Source organism: Perognathus longimembris, chromosome 13 (assembly GCF_023159225.1).
Source record: "Perognathus longimembris pacificus isolate PPM17 chromosome 13, ASM2315922v1, whole genome shotgun sequence".
Taxonomy (NCBI): domain Eukaryota; kingdom Metazoa; phylum Chordata; class Mammalia; order Rodentia; family Heteromyidae; genus Perognathus; species Perognathus longimembris.
The window spans coordinates 16,570,724-16,587,237 of NC_063173.1; the positions used below are offsets into that span (position 1 = coordinate 16,570,724).

The 16,514-nt window shown below is 36.3% G+C and overlaps 1 protein-coding gene across 3 annotated transcripts in view; it reads right to left on the bottom strand.

The window, feature by feature from the left end:
- Nucleotides 1-16,514, bottom strand: part of Stk33 (serine/threonine kinase 33) — a 142,488-nt gene that overhangs the window by 18,529 nt on the left and 107,445 nt on the right. For all 3 annotated transcript variants that reach the window (XM_048360326.1, XM_048360323.1, XM_048360325.1), the window contains 2 exons: nucleotides 14,908-15,020; nucleotides 13,977-14,062 (listed from right to left, as the gene is read on the bottom strand). In XM_048360326.1, coding sequence (XP_048216283.1) covers nucleotides 13,977-14,062; nucleotides 14,908-15,020 — 199 coding nt within the window. The remainder of the gene's footprint in view (nucleotides 1-13,976; nucleotides 14,063-14,907; nucleotides 15,021-16,514) is intronic.

Sequence of the window (16,514 nt, forward strand, 5' to 3'; positions counted from 1 at the left end):
CAAATCTAACCAACCAAGACACCAAACATCACTTAATAGAGGAACATAAACTTAAGTGTAGTAATATCCTGTATTTATGAGGATGCAGAGAAACAAGCTTTTAACTAGCTTTTTATGGGATGGTTTGGATACAAAGTGGCTTCTTCTTCTACAAATAAAGTCATCTCTATATATTAGACAAAAATATAGTTTACACTATATGAACCTATGTGTGTTACATGAAACTGTAATAAAAGGTGTTTGAGATGAATTGTTCTTAACAATGATAATCTTTAGTGAGAGGGAATGTTCTGTTTACTTTTTAAATCATTTACCATAAGTAGTCTCAATTAGTACCTTGATAAGACTAATAAGCAATGATAAATACAGTAGGGAAAGGTAACCACAAGGGACTGAAAACATTTTTTCAGTGAAATCACCAAACAAGCCCTGGTGGGTCTCAATGGGCAACAGTAGCCACTAAAGCAAACATTATGGGCCACTTTATGATTTTCCAAACCATGTCATCTCAGTGACTTCTTCACAAGTGTAGCAACAATGGGACCAAAATCGAAAAACAAAGGATAAAAAGACAAACCAATGGAAAAGCAATACTTGCAAAACTTTATGGTGTAAACCAACTGTACAACTCATGGGGGAGGGGAGAGGAATGGGGATGGGGGAGGCAGAGGAGGGGAAATGTGGGAGAAGGTAACAAGTTGGATAAGAAATGTACTCACTGTGTTACGGATGAAACTGTAACCCCTCTGTGCTTCATTTTGACAATAAAATAATTGTTTTTTTTAAAAGGCTAGAATTGGCATTTCTATTCTTCAGGAGGAAAGAGACTAAGAAATAATTTGCCTATTTTAGAAGTACACTTCTAACTTCTCCCAAGAATTTCTTCTTAGAGATTAGCTGAGTTTTTTAACTCAATATATTCCCAATCAAAATTTTCCAAACAAGTATATACATGCTTGGCTATGTATGGAAACCTAGAAGGATCTTTGGGCAGACATAATTTGCAGGAATCAGTTTTAAGACACTCAGTTTCCCTCATCTTCTTCAGCAAAAATTTATAGTAATCTTATCCATTTTTTTCTTATGCCAATTTCACAAAAACAAAGCAATAACAAAACTCTCATAGCTTTCAATAATCTCAAATCTTATTTAAGATAGTTTTATAAAAGTCTGAAGAACCAATGAATAACTTTGGTAAAGTATCAGGGTATAAAATCAATCCACAAAAACCAGTAGCTTTTCTGTACACTAACAATAAGATCAAAAATGAAATCAGGAAAGCAACTCCATTTGCAATAGTCTCAAAAAAAAAAAAAAAAACACCCAAACACCCTGGAATTAATATAACCAAGGAAATAAAGGACTTCTACAATGAAACCTAGAAAAAAAATTAGAAAGTGAAAAGACCTCCCATATTCCTGGTTTGGCAGAATTAATATCATTCAAGTGGCAATATTGCCTCAGGCAATCTACAAATTCAATTCAATACCCATCAAAATACCAATGTCATTCTTCACTGAGAAGAGAATATAATCCAAAAATTCATAGGGACCAGCAAAAGGCCCTGAAACACAAAAGCAATCCTGGTCAAAAAAAAAAAAGATGGTGTTAGAGGTATAATTCCAAATTTGATACTACTACAGAGGTATAGTAACAAAAGCAGCTTGGTACTGGAATAAAAACAGGCCTGAGGAACAAGGGAACAGAATAGAAGACCATATAATATTAGATAAAGGAACCAAAAACATAGAATGGAAAAAAGGTAGTCTCTTCCACAAATGGAGCTGGGAGAATAGATAACCACATGCAGAAAACAAACTGGCTCCCTATCTCTCACCCTGTACTAACATAACATCAATTCAAAATGGATCAAAGACCTCTATAAGACCTGAAACCATGAAATTACTACAGGAAGGAGAAGGAAAAACATAAGACTTCTGAGAACAAGCAAGAAGTTTCTGAGTAAAGTTCCAGGGACTCAGCAGATCAAAGATATAATTGACAAATGGGACTGCATCAAACTAAGAAGTTTATGCATAGCAAAGAACACAGTTAACAAGCTAAAAATACAACCTAAAGAACAAAGAAAGTCTTTGCCAGCTATATGTCAGACAATGGACTAATATCCAGAATATACAAAAAGAGCTAAAGAAACTAAATCCTGAATGAATCAATGACTCAATTAATAAACAAACAAGCTAAATGGACACTTCTCAGAAAAAGAAGTAAAAATGGCCAATAGACACCTGAAGAAATGCTCAACATCTCTGGCCATAAAGGAAATGCAAATCAGAAACATTAAAAATTCTATCTCAGCCCAGTAAGAATGGCCATCATCAAGAATACAAACAACAGCCAGGTACCAGTAGTTCATCTCTGAAATCCTAGCTGCTCAGGAGGCTGAAATCTAAAGATTGAGGTTCAAAGCTACTAGCCCCAGCAGGAAAGTCCATGAAACTCTAATTTACAATTAACCACCAAAAATTCAGAAGTGGAGCTATTGATAAGTGGTAGAGTGCTATTCCTGAGCTTTTTTTTTTTCTCAAGATATCATCCAGGTCCTGATTTCAAGCCCCAGAACCAGCGCAAAAAGAAAAAAATACAAGCAATAACACTTTGTGCAGATGTGGGAGGAAAGGAACCCTAATACAGTGTTGGGAATGTAAATCTGCTCCCTCTGAAAAGCAGATTAGAGATTCCTCAAAAAACTAAACATAGAACTACCTATGTAAAGCTACATGTACAACTGTGTTCACTATAGCCAAGGTATGAAAATAACCCAGAGGCTCCTCCATGAACAAATGAATCGAGAAAATATGGTATATATACACAATGGAATTTTATTTTATTTATCCATTAGGAAGAATGTATTACAGCATTTGCAAAGAAATGGATGGACCTGGAAAAATTATGTTAAGTGAAGTCAATCAGGTCCAGGGAGATGAAGGAAGTATGCTTTTTCTCATATGTGGAAGCTAGAACTAATTTACAAATGTATAAGTAAACACATGTGGGTTTGTGTGCAAATATACACAAACATATTAACCAAAATGGTATATGCAGGGGAAAATTCAAATGATGTAATTGCTTAGAATTGCCTTAGATTCCTTATAATGAATACCAGGATACTGGCACTTGAAAGTTTTGTTTGTTGAGAAGGTCAAAGGAAGGAGGGTAGATAAATGAAGAAAGGAAGAGAGGGGAGAATGTCATAATATTCAATGCATACTCTATAAAATTAAAAAAATTGAGGGAAGGAGATGGAGTGGGAGGGATAGGGGAGAATGATGAAAAGGTAACATTGATCAAGATGTACTGTACTTACAAAGTGATTTGTTGAATGGTAACTCCTTTGTATAAGTACATAGGTTTGTTTGTTTGTTTGTTTTTCCTTTTTGCCTGTCTTGGGGCTTGAACCTAGGGTCTGGGGTGCTGTTCCTGTGCTTCTGTGCTCAAGGCTAGTCCTACCCTTGAGTCAAAGTTCTACTGGCTTTTCATAATTAATTGGAGGTAAGAGTCTTACAGACATTTCTTCGCTGGCTCCAAAATGTAATCCTCAGGCCTCAGCCTCCTGAATAGGATTACAGGTGTGAGCTACCAGCACCCAGCTGTAAAACTACTTAAAGACAATTAAGTTGGCTGGGTATATAGCCTAGTGGTAAAGTGCTTGCCTCATACACACGAAGCCCTGGGTTCTATTCCTCAGCACTACATATATAGAAAAAGCCGGAACTGGCACTGTGTCTCAAGTGGTAGAGTGCTAGCCTTGAGCAAAAACAAGCCAGGGACAGTGCTCAGGCCCTGAGTTCAAGCCCCAGGACTGGCAAAAAAAAGACAAAAAATTTTAATGAATAATTAAAAAAGAAAAAATCTGAAGCACTAAAAACAATTCATAATTCTTGTGTTGGAGTTCAGAAAGCAAATTAACCTGGTAACTTGGTAGAAAATCCTTTAGAAGAAAGATGTGTGATGCTTTTGATTCCAACAAAAACTAAGGGAATACCTAATAAAAGTTGTGGATAATAAATAAGTTCAATAATGTATTTCATTATATGATTACGTATGTATGTATTTTATTTATTTTTGTGCTGGTCCTGGGGCTTCAACTCTGTGCATGGGTGTTGTCCTTGAGCTTTTATACTCAAGGCTAGCCATCTACCACTTGAGCTATGGCCCCACTTCTGGAACTTTTTTGGATAGTTAATTAGAGATAAGGGTCTCATGGACTTCTCTGCCCAGGTCAGCTTCCAGCTGTGATCCTTAGATCTCTGCCTCTTGAGTAGCTAGGACTACAGGCATGAGCCACTGGAGCCTGGCTCATTACATGATTTCAAATACCTTCTATTGGACCTAAGGTGCATTGTAACATTGAATCAGTATTCCAGTTTTATCTTAGGATGTCAATAGTGTATTTTTGTCTTTAATCCAGGAGAGATTTTTATTCACTCATTCATCCATAATTCCAGTTTTATCTTAGGATGTCAATAGTGTATTTTTGTCTTTAATCCAGGAGAGATTTTTATTCACTCATTCATCCATAATGTAATAAACTTCACTGACATAACTACACACAAAAAAAAACTTTAAAAAAAAAGTCTAACTTGCATCTTTTCTCTATCATGTCTTCCTGCCTTTTGCCACCTGAGATGATTACCATACACAATCTGGCGTTTACCGTTCCTTTCCTTTAAAAAAGATATTTGTTGCTGGGCACTGGTGGTTCATGGCTATAATCCTAGCTACTTAGTAGGCTGAAATCTGTGGATCACAGTTCAAAGCCAGCCTGGGCAGGAAAGTCTGTGAGACTCTTATCTCCAATCAATCACAGAACAAAACAGAAGTGGTGCTGTGGTTCAAGTGGTAGAGTGCTAGCCTTGAAAAAAGGAGCTCAGGGACAGCATCCAAGGCCAGAGTTGAAGCCACAGGTCCAGCAAAAAATAAATTGATTTAAAATAATATTTGTTTATATTCAAAATATGTATTTCCTGGTTGTTTTAATTTGATAGAATGAATATCTTGCCTTGGGATTTTTTTTTTCATTCAAAATTACAATGTTGAGACCACCGGATAGCCTTCTGGAGAAAAATCAACCGTGACTCCTCCATTATAATGTACAGGAAAATTAATTCATGATGCAACAAAGACCTAAATTTTAAGGCTAAAAACATACAAATATCTGGAGGGAAACAAAAACAAAACCTTATGGATCCTATCTTCATTATCTAAGGGCAGATAAAGAATTACTGGGAAAGATGCAAAAAGCATTAACTATGAAAGAAAAATGACCAATGAAATTCCATTAAAGTTATAACTGTTCACCAGAGGTACTATTAAGAAACTAAAGTAGGCATATAATAAACTAAGAAAAATGCATATGCATATACATAATACTCATTTGTGTATATATTTGCACATAAATGACATGCTTATATGACATATATGTATACAACAAATGGCATATCCAGAATAAATAAAGAACTTCTAGAAATGTTTAGAAAAGCATAAAAACCAAAACCAAAAATGAGGCAAAGACCTGGAGCAGGCATTTCACAAAAATAAGAATATTCAACTTACCAATAAGCCTAAGTACAGTAAATGGAAATTCAAGTACAGAAAATGCAAATTCAAACTACAGTGAAATACCACAATCTATCTGTCACAGTATTTAAAATATTGACTATAACAAGCACTAGAGATAATGGGAAATGAAACTAGAGCTCTCACATATTGCTGGCAAGTGGTACATCACTTTGGAAAGCTTTTGGTTATTTCTTTCAAAGTCAAACATGTAGGTTTACCATATCACTGAACAATTTCACTCCTAGATCTATACCCAGAAGGGACATGAGTGCATATGTCCACAAACAGATTTGTACAAGAATGTTCATAACAGATTTACTTATACTAGTCAAAAACTAGAACAACCAAATGCCAAACAGGAGGAATCAACAAAATGAATTGTGCTAAGTCCACACAATGAAATACTACCCAACATTTAGAAACTACTTTCACACAACCTGAATCTCATAGACATAATATCAAGTAAAAGAAGCCACAAAAGAATGTATCTTGTAGAACCCATTTATTTAAAGCCTATTAACCTAAAAAGCAGACCTATGATGAAAGAAATCAGAATAGTAATTATCTCTGGTAGGATAGCAAAGAAGTTACTGACAAGGAAGTAGAACAAAGTATATTTATGTAAGAAGATGGAAACACTCTATATTGTTCTGGGTGGCGGTTACACAAAGGCATGCAAATCCTCTCTGTACATCAGTTTGATGATAAAAATTTGAAAAAAAAAAGAAAAAAAAACAAAGGCATGCAAATATAAATAAATTCATCTATTTAAAATATGTGTACTTTAGAGAAGTTGTATCTTCCAAAATTATGATTAATTTAAAAATAACATTTCATAGCTTTGTAATAATTTTGTTATATAATATTCTATTGTTAAACAATACCATAATTTATACATTATACAAAGTGAGTTATGTTGATTCTGAGCTTTTCCTCCTTTACACACTTCTACAAGCTCAGCATCCATATGCCCAAATATCCAAAATGAGAATCCATAATCCAGATATCCAAAACTCCAAATGCTCCAAAATCTGAAACTCTGAGTAATAAGTGATAAGTGATAATGCCAAAATTGTAGAATTTTGTATCTGACTTCAGCTGACAGGTTGCTGTCCAAATTCAGGTACACTGAAAACATTGAATAAAGCTACCTTCAGGCTATGTGTATAACATGAATATGAAATATAGATTTTGTGTTTAGACTTGAGTCCTCTCCTCTAGATATCTTATGTATATACAAATATTCCAAAATTTAGGGGGAAATGTAATATCTGAAACCCTTCTGGTCCCAAGCATTTCAAATAAAGGATACTTAACCTGTACTACCATTGTATCTATCTCCTGGTATATGTGTCCAATTGTTCTTCTTGGGTGTATTCTTAGGAGGGAAATGTCTTGAGTTGCTGAGTATGAGAATAGTTAATTTTTACAAGATAATTCCAGGCCCTTCCCCTGTAGTAGTTGTACTAATTAATACTCTCACTAGCAAAGACTGGGAGGTATAGTTTATCTATACCATTTCCAACAACTAGTATTGTTATATGACTTAATTCTTGATTTAATTCATTGAGGTCTTGATTTGTAGTTCCCTGTTCACTAATGAAAGTGAGCATCTCGACACATGTTCATTAGCTGAATGTGTGTTCTCTTCTGTGAATGTGTCTTCCTGTCTGCCCACTTTATATTACTTTCTATTTGTCCTTTTTGTATTGGCTGGTAAGTTATCTAAATTTCATTACCTTATTCCTTTGTTGGTTATTTGTGTTACAAAATCCTTCTCCAACTTTACCACCTATTAGCTTTTCCTAATGTGTTGTTTTATAAACAGAAGTTAGTCTATCATGTCTTTTGTGATACCTTTTTTATTAGTAGTACTTCTGATACTGTTTACTAATTCCTTCACTACATATCCCAAGAGAGATTCATCTGTATTTTCCACTAAAAATGTCAAATATTTGCTTTTTATTATATCTTATTCTTCTATAGTTTTTGTCTCTGGCAAGGCAAATCCAATTTCATTTTTTCCCATGTCATGTGGATAACCATTTAGTTCCATTTCAGTTACTAACTAGTCCTGTCCCTTTGGTCTTCCATATGAGTGCTGTCATAAAAGTTGTAAGTATACAGAGATACATTTCTGTACCTTCTATTTATCCTACTGGTCAGTCTGCCAATTACAGCACCATTAGCACCAATGTCTACAAGAGTTCCTTCTCCCAAGTCCCCCACCTCATCCATGAATCCTCACTATACACCACTGCCACATAACTCTAGTTCCTAGAGTTCTGTCTGTCCTAGCACCAACCCACTAATTCAAAGTTGACCTGTGAGGACAAACCCAGCACTACCCTAATGTTGATCCTAATTTCACTTAGCTCCTGATTCTTGAGGTATCTCCCCATTACGACTCTGCTTCTGCCCCTTTGCCATGACCTGAGTATGTCCCCACAACACCTATGACACAAATGTACTCCTAGGACTCTTCTAGCGTCCTAGTATCTCAAGTGGGATATGCCATTAAAATAAGAGTTCTTCTCTCAGAATCCAGCCACCAGGTCTAGCCCACAGGTGCCATCCAAATCCACTGACATTACCCTGCAAGGACAAAAGAGAAAATACACACAAGCCCAGCTGTGATCATGGCACTTCAGTGCCTTTCAACAACTCATTCTGTAGGTCTTAGTGAAGGTCCAAAGCAAAACCACTCTCAAATACCTTTTCAAGTTAATTTCTTACCACTCCCACATGGATGCTGTGGATCTAGGAAAACTACTAATTAGTCTCTAAATAAACTTCATATTTTTCTGAGCTTATATGCCTCTCTGTGAAGTTATCTCTACCTACAATTCCCTTTCTTCTAAACTCCAAATACTAATTTCCATTTTATACATATTACCTCTACCTTTAAGCAGTTTTTCTAATAGCCTTGAGAGGAAAAACAACTCTATTGTGGAAAATCAGTACTATAGTTCTATGTGTATTTTCTTATAGATTTATTCTTCCCTGCCTGTGTTTTTGTTTTAAATTAAACCTTTACTACCTGTGGGCAGAAACTAGGCCAGACTGGTCCTTATGTCCTCTGTAGTATATAGTGGCTATTCAATAAACATTCATTGGATTTTTGAGCATTTATCAATAAGTGAATACTGAATAAATCTCCAACTGTTATGATGCATGAGTTTCTTCCTAATATAATTTTATAGAAAAATTAAATAAGCTGAAATATAACTTTTACATGTATGCATATATATATGCTAATTCTGAATTTAAGAGTAACTATAATAATATAAATGTAGGAATCAATATATTTAGGATGAAAACATACAGAAGGAAAAAAAATAACAGCCAATAATTAGTCATCAGAAAAATTTCACCCTCAAACCTAGAGGTCAAAAGCTAATGACCAAATTGAATAACAATTTGTAACTTAATGAGTAAGGGCCCTGGTCATGCAAAAGGACAAACTGTTCTGAAGTTCAGCTCTTCACATGGATTACGAGTGCCTTTGCAGTGTGTGACTACAAAGCAAAGTGCAGACTGTAACCTGTAGCAAATTATCCAAGGGGTAGGACTGTGTTTTTCTTTGTTCCCTGACAGTGCCTTTTAATTAACATTGTTAAGATCATTGTAGAAATTTAAACGACTTATTTAAAATAAGCCGCCTTGTGGGCCCATGCCTCCAAGTCCAGCTACGGAGACTGGGAGTAGGAGGACCGTTGTCCAAGGCTGGACCTGGGAAAAAGCGCAAGACCCTGAAAAACAACAAAACTAAAGCAGAGCGGGCTGAAGACTCACGTGGTGATTGCTAGTGAACATGAAGCATTGAGTTCAAACCATAATAACAAAAAATAATAAAAAGATAAGCCATCTTGTCTGGACGCTGATGACTCACGATTGTGATCCTAGCTACTCAGGAGGCTGAGATCTGAGGATTGCAGTTCAAAGCCAGCCCAGGCAGGAAAGTCTGTGAGACTCTTATCTCCAATTAACCACCAGAAAACCAAAAATGGAACTGAAGCTCATAGTGATAGAGCACTAGCTTTCAGCAAAAGAGCTCAATGACAGAGCCCAAGCACTGAGTTCAAGCCCCAGAACTGGCCAAAAAAAAAAAAAAAAAGCCATCTTGAAGGACCATAACAATCATTTCTTTCATTTCAAAGAACATGTAATTGTTCTTCAAAACAGTATGAAGATAAAAGTAAAAGTTGTAACCTGGGATTGAAGCTCCTTCACAATTGTATTTTCTTTTCTAGTTTCATTTCCTATTCCTTTCCTTGTAGCATCTTACCTTCTCATCAAATTAACCTTCTATTTTCCAACTGCTTGTCTTTGTACCTCTGTTATTTGGTATTTTTATATCATGTATCTCTTTGTATTATACTGATATGTAACTAGTTTTCCTTATTAGATTGTAAGTTGTTTGTGACAGCAATCATGTCCTATGCATATTTAACTGTACTCTAGTACCTAACACAGGGTCTGGCACATGAGAGACAAAAAAATGTATTGAAGGAATTACTGAATGAAGTAATAATACCAATAAAACTCAAAATTGAGAACTGTCTTTTTACAAGGCATAGAAGAAAAGTACCTTTCTTAATTTAAAACAGCATTTTTAAAAAGATATGTAAGTAAATGAAAGAAATTATTCAGAAATATGTTTTTAAAAACGTAAATTCTTGGCGTTACCTGTCAGTAGGGGACTTGAAGAAAGACACTGCAATTATCTAATAGGAAGCACTGGTCTTCTGGACCATTGTTGATAGTGAAGAGGAAAGAAGATCACAAGAAAATAAAAGGTGCATTTCTGGCAAGAGAAGTCTTCATCATTCTTTTCCTTTGCAAAAAAACTCATTTCTTGACCATTTTTCCCTCACATCTAACATTTAGCTTTTGAAATCAGTATGTGTTTATTTGAAATTCCATTCACTTACATGTGCACAGAAAAATAATTATATTTCTCAAAATACTTTTCAGATATGTATCCTGTTTCAAAATGCACAATACATAGGCTAAGCCATAGACACTTTTGTCCAATAAATCTCTTTGAAAAAAAGTTACTCAGTGTTAGATACTGCAAAGATCAGCTCTGGTTATAAAGCAGCGAGGCACTGAGAGAACCATCATGCTTCCTTTAGATTATTTCAAACAGAGGACATGAATTACAGGAAGTAAGACTTCAAGTGGTTAAGACGAAAAGAGTTTTGCCTTTCAGAAGTTTGTCAAATGCCAGTTTTCTAAATTTCAGCACTGAACTCCTTAGGATAGTCCAATATAGCACACAGTATCTGTCGCTTTTCTATCCATTTGGCAAAGACTTCATAGAGACAAATGTTACAGAGGATCAGAAATGGAGACTTCTGGAAAAATGACCAAAGCCAGAAATAAAGTTGTACTAATTAGAAAACAAATAATTAAATGGCCAAAACCGAATGTTGTGTGATGCTTAAAAGCGATAAATTTCTAAAGCACACCATCTGCTTTACAATGTTTTATTTTCCTGAACTACGAATCTACTCAGTACATTTCTGCAGTCATCTAGCTGCTAACTCATTTGCACAATTACTTTAGGCCAGAAATAATTACTGCACAGAATCCTATAAGAGAGTAACATATTCATAGAGGGCAGATAGAATCCATTCTTGGGTAAAGATTTTTTTTTCCATCCTTAAAGAAAGAAGATTGTTATTCAAAGAAGTGATTTAAAATTTCCAAAGGAAAATTACAGAATTTACAAAAAATGAGATCATCTCATAATCATGGCATCTAAACCTATCTAGGACTCTACTAAATGTGGTAGTATTTAAAAGCATGTTGCTGGGGCCTCTGTTCCTCTTTCCTATATTTCCTTCCTGTATTTCCTTCCTAATTTATCTCTTCAACCCAATGGTTTGACACGGTATCTGTGTACCCAAGATTGTCCAATTTATATTTCCAGATCAGAATTCTCCAGTTCCAGATTTGTATCTTCAGTTAATTTCTGATATTTCTCCTTCCATGTTACAGTTATTTCAAATTTCCCATTCCTAATATAGATTTCTTGATTCATCACACTTGCCTGATGGAGGAAGAGCTATTCCACAACCTTCCACATCTCAGTAAATCACACCACTATCCAATCAACTGTTAAGAGAAAAATCTAGATCTCATTCTTGATTTCTCCTTTATTATTATTACCCTTCTAATCAATTACCAAATTCTATCATTCACACTTCCTTTTTTGGAAGGAGTGGGCCTGGTGTACTAGGCAAGCACTCTACTATGGAGCGATATCCACAACTCTGACATTTATACTTCTAGAATATGTATCTCCCATGTTTCTCTTCATCTCTGTTGTTTACTGTTATCACTTGATCCAAGCTACCATCATCATCTATCAATAAAACCACCTCAATATCTAATTCCCCATTTGCCCACACAAACAGAGTATACTTTTAAGAGTATAATTGCATCCTACACTTACTTAAAATGCAGTTATATCATGCATCCCCAATATTTAATACAGTGCCTGGCTAATAATGCATCTTCAAATGTTTTGTTTTCATTGACTGATACTGCTTAGTAAAATTTCTGTGTATTTCTGGTAGTCTATGGTGTCTGCTCTCAGACTTAAAAAATGGATCTATAGGCCTTTTCATTCAAAATGAATCATTGACTTATTCAGCAAGTATTTATTGAGAATTATGAAATCTGAGATAAGGTTAAATAAACTGTGTATTTTCAGTACCTCGGGTTTTTTCTTTTCTTTTTGGTGCTAGTACTGGGGCTTAAATTTAGAGCCTAAGCATTGTCTCTGAGCTTCTTTGCTAAAAGTGTGTGTGTGTGTGTGTGTGTGTGTGTGTGTGTATGTGTGTGTGTGTGTGTGTGTTTAAACAGAGATAAGAGTCTTGTGGAGTTTCCTGCCCAGGCTGACTTCAAACTGCAATCCTCAGATCTCAGCCTCCTGAGTACCTGGGATTATAGGCGTGAGCCATCAGCACTTTACTTCCTTTTTGTTTGTTTGTTTTGGTTGATCATGAGGCTTGAACTTGGGCTTGGGCACTGTCCCTGAATTTTTTCACTCAATACTAATGCTTGACCACTTGGAGCCACGGTGCCAGTTTCTGTTTTCTGGTGGTTAATTGGAGATAAGGGGTCTCATGGGGACTTTCCTGCCCTGGCTCAAGCTTTGAACCATGATCCTCAGAGCTCGGCCTAAGATCAGGCAGGAGCCACCAGTGCCTGACTCACAGTATCTTAAAGATGACTGAAGGGCTGGGGATATGGCCTAGTGGCAAGAGTGCCTGCCTCATATACATGAGGCCCTGGGTTCGATTCCCCAGCACCACATATACAGAAAATGGCCAGAAGTGGCACTGTAGCTCAAGTGGCAGAGTGCTAGCCTTGAGCAAAAAAGAAGCCAGGGACAGTGCTCAGGCCCAGAGTCCAAGCCCCAGGGCTGACCAAAAAAAAGATGACTGAAGAAACAAAACAAAAAATACCCACCAACTACTTCCCACTCACCTGGAGTGGCCAAAGGTTAGCATGACATATCTATGAGCTACAAACCCTGATTTCTTGTACTTATTGCTTTGTCATCCTCAGTTTGTGGGTTCCATTTTATTGTCCAACATGATTATCAAATATTAGCCATCACTCTGCATTCTAGTCACTAGGAATGAGGAAGGGTATGAAGAATGCCATCCCTTCCTCACTTATGAGTGCACTGCACCTCTCATTAACTATCCATGACAACTAACACAGAAGACTGGGCAATAAGGCTTTTTCAGTGGATAGCAATTTCTCCACCTAAAAGCCAGGATCCTTATTACCGCAGAAGGAAAAGAAAATGAGTACTGAGAGGTAAGCAGTAGCTTCTTCCTCAGTTGCAGCTGAGCAGGTAATGCTCTAGGAGCAGGGTACAGAGGGCAGCAGGACACAAGCTCTATGCTCACAGCATTGAATCTAATATGACTACTTAAAGGTTTTAAGCAAAGCAGCAGCAAGGGATTGGAGACCTTAGCTTTTCTGAGTCCCCAGAAACCCTTGGCGTCCAAAGAGTTGAAAGTGTTGTAAATGATTCTAGAGCTTTCCATCACTGAACTGAACAAACTGCCTCAAGATGCCATTGCTTTAATAATAGACGTTTCTCAGCTCTGTTCTGGACATGATACCTTCATGGCAAAGAACAAAGCAAAGTTCATTTAAACTTCTATAAATATATACGAGCAACTGTGATAACAGTTGTTACCACTTGGAAATGCCCATTTCAGAAATGTCAAGACAAATAATCTTTTTTAACTTGTCAGAAGATGAAACTAATTGACTGCTACAAGAAGACTATATATACAAAGCTACCAGACTATACCAAATTAAATAAGCAATGTCAGAAAAAAAAAGTATTGCTGTAAACTTACTGTTAACCACTGGTTATCTAGGAGTTCCTTAGCTGTGATTCTGTGAGCAGGATCTACTTTCAGAAGTTGTCTCAAAACACTTTTAGCTGAAAATAAGGAGGAAAAAACCCTGAAAATCTTATTTCTCTTTAACTATAATTAATGTCAGACAGACATTTCTAGGAATGGTGGCATCTACCCTAGTTCCAACCACTTTAGAGACTAAGGCAGGAACACAGCTTGAGTTTGTACATTTGAGACCAACCAGGATATTATAGTGAAACTCCCTCTCAAAAAAATTAAAAAGACAGGGCACCAGTGGCTCACACCTGTAATCCTAACTACTAAGGAAGCTGAGATCTGAGGATTGTGGTTCAAAGCCAGCCCAGACAGGAAAGTCCATGCGATTCTTATCTCCAATTAACTACCACAAAACCAAAAATGGCACTGTGGCTCAAAGTGGTAGAGCACTGTCCTTGAGCTGAGGACAGCTGAAGAGCTCAAGGACAGCACCCTGGCCCAGAGTTCAAGCCCCACGACCAACCAAAATAAAAATGTTTTAAATGTAAAAATTAAAAAGGCATTCATTTTCCAATTTATATACATTTAGGTCTATATAATATGAAGGAAAGTTGTGAATTATTTTCAGCACATATGCCTAAAATTTATAGCCTAAAATGAAGTTTTATCGCATGGATTATGTAGTTAATAGTCTATAGTAAAAATTAGCTATATAAGAGATTTCCTTCTTAATTTTTATTCTGTATTTTCTGTTTAGTAGAGATTTAAGCTTTTCACAGTCACAGTAAAAGTGTCACTATTGCCACAAGCAAATATTGTTTCTTCCTGAAACAAATTTTATGTCTTACCAGAGATTTAAAGCATTATTACTAGACAACTTTCTTGCATTAATTATGTTTACATTAGTAAATAATAACAAATCTGTACTTGCCACAGTCACTTATGGAATCCCAGACTGGATCTTCAAAATGTAGCTCTCCCTTTCTTATTAATTCAAAAAGTTTCTCTTCTGAGTTTGCCAAAAAGGGTGGTTCTCCACATAACCTAAACAAAGGCAATCATTTCGTTCAAATGTCTTCAAAATGAATCTATTAAAAATTAAGATTCTAAGTGGCTCATTCCTGTAATCCTAGCTATTCAGGCGGCTGAGATCTGAGGATCATGGTTCAAAGCCAAGCCAGGCTGAAAAGTCCCCGTGAGACTCTTATCTCCAATTAACCACCAGAAAACCTGAAGTGGTACTGTGGCTCAAGTGGTAGAGCATTAGCCTTGAGCTTAAGAGCTCAGAGACAGTGCCCAGGCCCAGTGTACCAGCCCCATGACCGACAAAAGACAAAAATAAAATAAGTTTCTTGTGATTTGGAAGTAGCAGTTTTTGACATTTAAGTAAAGGATGAGAAAAGAAGAATATCCGTCTAGATGTAAGAATGGAAGCAATATTAGCAAGATTGGGGGTGGTGTGCAAAGAACCCTATTGTATTGTTGGTGGGAATGTAAAATAGTACAACCATTCTGGAAGGAAGTTCGAAGATTCTTCAGAAAACTAAACATAGAACTTCCCTATGGTCCAGCCATACTACTCTTGGGCATCTCCTCAGAACATTACAAGTCAGGATAAATACACTTGCGCATCCATGTTCATTGCTGCACTATTCACAATTAGCCAAATTATGGAAACAGCCAGATGCCCTGTAATAGATGAGTGGTCCAAAAAACTGTGGTTTATATACACAATGGAATTTCACTCATCCATCAGAAAGATTATGTCATTTGCAGGGAAATGCATAGACCTAGAACAAATCATGTTAAGTGGGGTAAGCCAAGTGCAGAGAGACAAATGAGGCATGTTTTCTCTCATATGTGGAAACTAGATCTAAAATACAACTGGGCATGATAACTTACACAGGTGTCTAGGCATTCACACACCAACAGTGAGACTAAAGGAGTATACTCTTGAGGGAAGAACCCAAAGGCATAAGACCTTTGAACATTTAAAATGCTATTTATCAAAACAAACTCCAGGAAATAGAAATGTGGGCTTGTTTGTTGTTGTTGGTAGTGGTATCACTTGTTCTTGCTTTGTTTTTTTTTTTCTTTTTGTCTGTCTTTTCACAAGAGTGAGGGGTGTCACAGAAATGGAGGGAAGAGAGGTGAACAAATGCAGTCATGAGTGGAAAATGAACTATGCAACTGAGGGCAGGGATGGAAGGGGGAAAGTTGGGGGAAGTGAAGGGAGGGGTGACATTGTCCAAAAAGAAATGTACTCATTACCTGACTTATGAAATGGTAACCCCTCTGTAAAACATCTTAATAATAACAATAAAATTATACATTTAAAAAAGAATGGAAGCATTATGATATCCATGCTAGGCCCTTTCCTGTTGAAAGAAAAGACTTGACAGAGAAAGTACAAAATATAGACATATGTGTATACATATATACGGTTTTACAAATGACTCAGTCTTTTCAGATAGGGAGACAATAAGCTTACACTGGATTAAAATACAAGAAAGTATGTGAGTATAAGAGCATTATAAC